Below are 5,000 nucleotides of genomic sequence, written 5' to 3'. Positions count from 1 at the left end.
AGGGATAGTAGTTTCGCAAATGTGTTTGGTGCACGGCCCCACTTGAGTTACTTATCCACAACTGAGACCAGTGAGGTAAAAAGGCATTAGAAAAGGAGGCATGCAATGAAAACATTATGTTACAGTTTAACTTTCTATGTGTTTCAGGGAAGATGTAGAAGTTTCTTGCAAGAAACCTTTGGAAATAATGAAGTAAGAACAAAATCACAAACCCTGAAAATAAGGAATAATGTCACATGTGATCGAGCCCTGTGTTTAGGCAACGGTCTGTTCGAATCCTCCACCACCACCATAAAGTACTTTTTTAAAATCACAAATACAAATGGAATACCTCTGTGAGATCGTAAAAAGATCACTTCCCAAATCACTTCCTTGTCTTCCATTTCACGAAAAGTCCACGATGCCGCGGATTTCCACATCATTTTGAAAAGAGTCCAACTTTTGATTGACGCATGAGCTCCTCGTATTGATAATTTAATAGACCATATTCGTATTCTCGGTATTGGACTGCAGCTAGCTTGGAATGGAGGCTAATGCGGGGGAATCTTTTCAAATGCAAATACTTTTTAATATATTCCCCCGCATTAGCCTCCATTGCAAGCTAGTTCCAGTCCAATACCGAGAATACGAATATGGTCTATTGAAGGATCATTCATTGGGCGCAGAATTAAAAAGCAGAAAACTACCCCAAATTCGAATTAAATGATTGAATCAGTGAGCGTTATGAAATAGACTAGTCGAGACTAGACTCACGCTATTCGTTCTGGTTATGGCAATTCAATAGTCAACTCAGCGCTACAAATAAAAATCTCGAACTCCCAAAGTCGTTACCTGAATAAAAAAAAAACCCGGTATCTGTGCTTGCGTTTTGTCTTGTTTTTTTTCTTCTTCTTTTTTTAAATATTCCTGCCATTGAGGTTGCTACATACATATAGACCACTTTCATAAATGGCGACCAACTTTACATTCTTTTGTATTTATGTTAATTAAACCTACTGCCCTCGTTTTAAAACAAGTATTCTTTTGAAATTTGCTCGTCGTAGCGAGGTTAGTAGGGCTTATTAGCATTAAAACAAAAGAATAATTTACTTGGTCGCCATTATGAAAGAGGTCTATAATTAAAAGGCCGTTCTTGTTACCATTAGTTCTATTAGAGAGTAATGTTGTATAGTAGAGCCGTAAACTAGTATTGTTGCATTGTAAACTTGCATGTATTGTTATCATTGGAGTTACTGTAGAGTTTAAGTCATTGCAAATGTGTAAAAAGAAAAAAACAGTCGTTACCTGAGCTAGAAAAACGCACGGTTACCTTTGATTGATAGTAAGTAAAGCTGCTCTATTGTGTTTTTTTTTTCTTTTTTTAGACCTGGCTTTGTTAGAGTTAACTTGCCTTTCTTCATGGACGAGGAGACTGTTGACTTTGTGTTGGAGGCAGTAGACATGGTGGCCACGCATGGGTGGAAATTATTACCACAGGTCAGCAAAAATATACATTTTCACTTATTATATGATCAACAATGAAATAACAGGCAATCTTTCGCGCGGAAACAATGACTTTACACGAAAACATAAGATGGTGTCTTCACTCGAGAAAGATCACCTTTCACTATGATTACCTTACCAAATAAGCCTTTCTCAAACGGACTAGAACTCTGTTGATGTAAACAGAACACTATAGGGTCAGTACGCAGCTATTACAACGGCTCTCGGGATTGGTTCAGAAAACAATGGACACAAAGAACGATACAAAAGAAAGAATGGACCCTAACCCTAAAAACAATAGAGCCGCGTCCTAAAGGGATCCAATGAAATTAGAGGTTTTAAAGAGCTGCGTCCTATCTCGCCATTATATGGCTGCTTGGAGATAGAATTGTATCATCGTTTACTGATAATATCTCTTACTTGTTCGATCAATTGCGAGAGATTAATTAATTGTGAAAGCAAAGAAAAAAATTCATTGGACAAAAATTAAAGTTCCTCATCATCAGATTGCCCAACCTAACTGACAAAGTAGCACCCAGAACCTGAGCCGTGGCTATTTCTTCCAGGATTTTGATTGGCTTCAAAAGGCTGCGATGTCATTTTAAAATCCTGACCCCAGTTGTTCGAAAGGTGGATAACGCTATCCGCCGGATAAAGCACTAACCACTGGATAACTCAATTGGTTTTGCCAGTGTTTATCCGCTAGATACTGATTTATCCGGTGAATAGCGTTATCCACCTTTTGAACAACTGGGGCCTGATCATGTGGTCGTGATCATGCAGTTCAATGAAAGTGTGCCGAAAAGCCAGCTAACCTACTTGTAGATGATGGTCTGCGTAGTTAAGGTGAAATTTGAAGCCATCCAAATCCATTAATCATTTGCACAAATAAAAGGAAGATCTATGGCGACTGAACCCCTCAGCACAGTAGACGGCTGGCTTAAAATGATTCTGTAAACAGTTCAATATGTATTATTTGCGAGTTCAACCGTAATATGCCTTATGTTTCTTGTGGGGCAGTATCGATTTGATCCACACACGGGTTCCTGGGAACACAGAGATTTTAATAAAGATAAAATACGAAGAGTCCTCAGTCTTCACGATGTCTCGTATGACGAGATTGGCGGAATAATTAGCGCCGCTGCACCGACAGATTATGACGTCACTCTTGAGGTAAGCGGTGAACTTAACATGCTATGAATGTGCCGAGATCGCAAAGCTAACTCAATACTAAAGAATATTCCGTGACAAACTTCCTAGGGGCATTTGTATTTGTTTGTATGAATACTATAGGATTACAAAACAACCAAACAAGAAATTGATGTCCTTTTTTTAATGTGTTACGTTACGTTTTTACAAAACTTTGTTCTCGCAGGACAGACTTGCGACGGTCACGAACAGCAACCCAACGACCTGGCTAGACCTAACGCATGCGTGAAGTCATAAATAGACTTAACACTGCTGTTTACACTGTATCATCGGTCTCCCATATAATATCTTAGAATTCCGTTACACGCCGTTCTTAATTTAAAGTGCCCCTAACCCTTCAACTTATTTTTTGGGGGAAGATTTTGACATCTTTCAAGAACTTATTTTCGAAAAAAATTTCAAAAATATTGAATCCGGGCTCTTTTTACGAGCGCTGAAAGTGGAGGTGGTCTTGACTATTTTTTCACCTATCGTTCGCATTAGTCCCCCACTCGGCCAAAGTATCGAGCGTGACGTAAGAAAAGGACATCGGGCAAGCTTGAGTTGATGGGATGTGTGAAGATTAGCGGAGAACACAGAGAAAATGGTTGAAAAGTGCGTGGTTTATGGCTGCAGCAACTCTAACCATAAACAGAAAGGAATCGGCATGCATAAGATTCCTTCTGATAGCGATCCGTGGGCTGAAGTCCGCTGGTTTGTCTGCTAGCCGCTTCTTAAGAACTTCTTCTTGCTTGTTTTTTTCTTCTTGCTGTTGTCTATAATTTTTGAGCCATTCTTCATCAGTGACAGGCTCGTCCATGTAGGCTTGCAATTCGCTGTCTGATTCTTTGTCGGCAGTCGAACTTTCTCATAGAAGTTCTTGGTTTTCTCGTTTCTCCGTCTCTGTTTCTTGAAAATCCAGGCATTCCGAATCGTCCGAAAGATACTCTTCCGTATTTGATTCGGAAAACTCTTTGGAAGACGACATATTTTCAGACCAATTGTAATTATTCACAAATAATCTTCGAACTCGCTCTCTTATGTTATGGAATGGTGTCCTTTTCTTACGTCACAGTTAAAAAAAAAAAATTAGATATCAGACGCTTCTCATTGGCTTGTTCCTAACGAGTACGAGAGAATAATTTGTCCAGCGGGTCTTAAAGCGCGCAGAAAATTACAAATTTCACTAACTTCAAGCGCTCGTAAAAAAATAAGAATTCAATATTTGTGAAAATTTTTTTCGAAAATGAGTTCTTGAAAGATGTCAAAATCTACCCCCAAAAACTAAGTTGAAGGGTTAGGGGCACTTTAACACTGACAAGCCTTGACAAAATTTCTGCGAAGGTGTATGGCCATGCGCATGCGTAATGTACATACATGTAGAGAGGAACGGCACCCGCACTACAAAACAAAAACAATGCCAATCGAAAAATTCCCTCATAGTTGCGTCCGATATTTACTTGTCGTTAAAGCTGCTCTCATAGAGTTTATACTTGGCATTGTTCACTGTGACGGACCGTGAGATCATTTAGCAGTTGAGTAACGAAAAACGGAAGCTAAAAAAATGGAAAATTACCAAATTCAAAAGTTATCAAAGCGATTTCTGAAAATGGTCTGAAAGTGCCTTCCTTATCTTCGTTAATATACGCCGAAGGACAAACGACACAAAACCATCAAAATGACGCATTTTATGTAAAACGGAAGTGGACCTTTTCAGAGTCTGAATGATCTTTTTTCAAAAGTTTAAGTTGTACAATTAACTATCGGCTCGATAGTAATTTGAGAGTAATTTGGTCTTTCGTATTTTCAGGAAATAGCTCAGTCTGCGAAGAGAACCTTGGAAAATGCAGTTGAGTTAAATAAGGTAGGATGACAACAGTTTAAAACTGTAATCATAAACATGTACTCATTAACGTTGCATTGAGTTCGCTATTGGTGAGCGATAAATCAGCTAGTAGCAAAGGTGGTTGGTTTTTTAAAGAATCTTTTTGTTTTTTCGTGAATGTCTGCAGATTCAGTGGCTTCAGAAAGAGGTTTCCAAAATGTCTTCACTCGCGAAAACATCCGTCATACCTGCAATCTTATACATGCTGCATTTGGTTACAGTGTGACTAGTATGGAAAGCTCATACATACTTAAAAAGTAACTAGTTGCTCTCTTTTCCATAACAGGAAATCAACACTTGGCACGACGAAACGGTCGAGTTTTTAGATGATAAAAACCAGTTGATCTGGTTTTTACAACCTAATGAAGCGCAGTTTTACTTGGCGGCTGAAACGCTAGTACACAAGCCCAAGGCCCCTCTTGTCCGCACTAAACTGCCATTTAGG

General features: G+C 38.9%; 1 protein-coding gene across 2 annotated transcripts in view; it reads left to right on the top strand.

Moving 5' to 3' along the window:
- Positions 1-5,000, top strand: part of LOC137970685 (probable cysteine desulfurase) — a 39,987-nt gene that overhangs the window by 31,182 nt on the left and 3,805 nt on the right. For both annotated transcript variants that reach the window (XM_068817218.1, XM_068817219.1), the window contains exons 15-19: positions 148-192; positions 1,365-1,476; positions 2,503-2,655; positions 4,481-4,534; positions 4,842-5,000. The exon at positions 4,842-5,000 is cut by the window's right edge and continues 97 nt beyond it. In XM_068817218.1, the coding sequence (XP_068673319.1) occupies positions 148-192; positions 1,365-1,476; positions 2,503-2,655; positions 4,481-4,534; positions 4,842-5,000 (523 nt within the window). The remainder of the gene's footprint in view (positions 1-147; positions 193-1,364; positions 1,477-2,502; positions 2,656-4,480; positions 4,535-4,841) is intronic.

Source organism: Montipora foliosa, chromosome 9 (genome assembly GCF_036669935.1).
Source record: "Montipora foliosa isolate CH-2021 chromosome 9, ASM3666993v2, whole genome shotgun sequence".
Taxonomy (NCBI): Eukaryota; Metazoa; Cnidaria; class Anthozoa; order Scleractinia; family Acroporidae; genus Montipora; species Montipora foliosa.
This window is presented reverse-complemented; position numbering and strand designations above follow the sequence as displayed.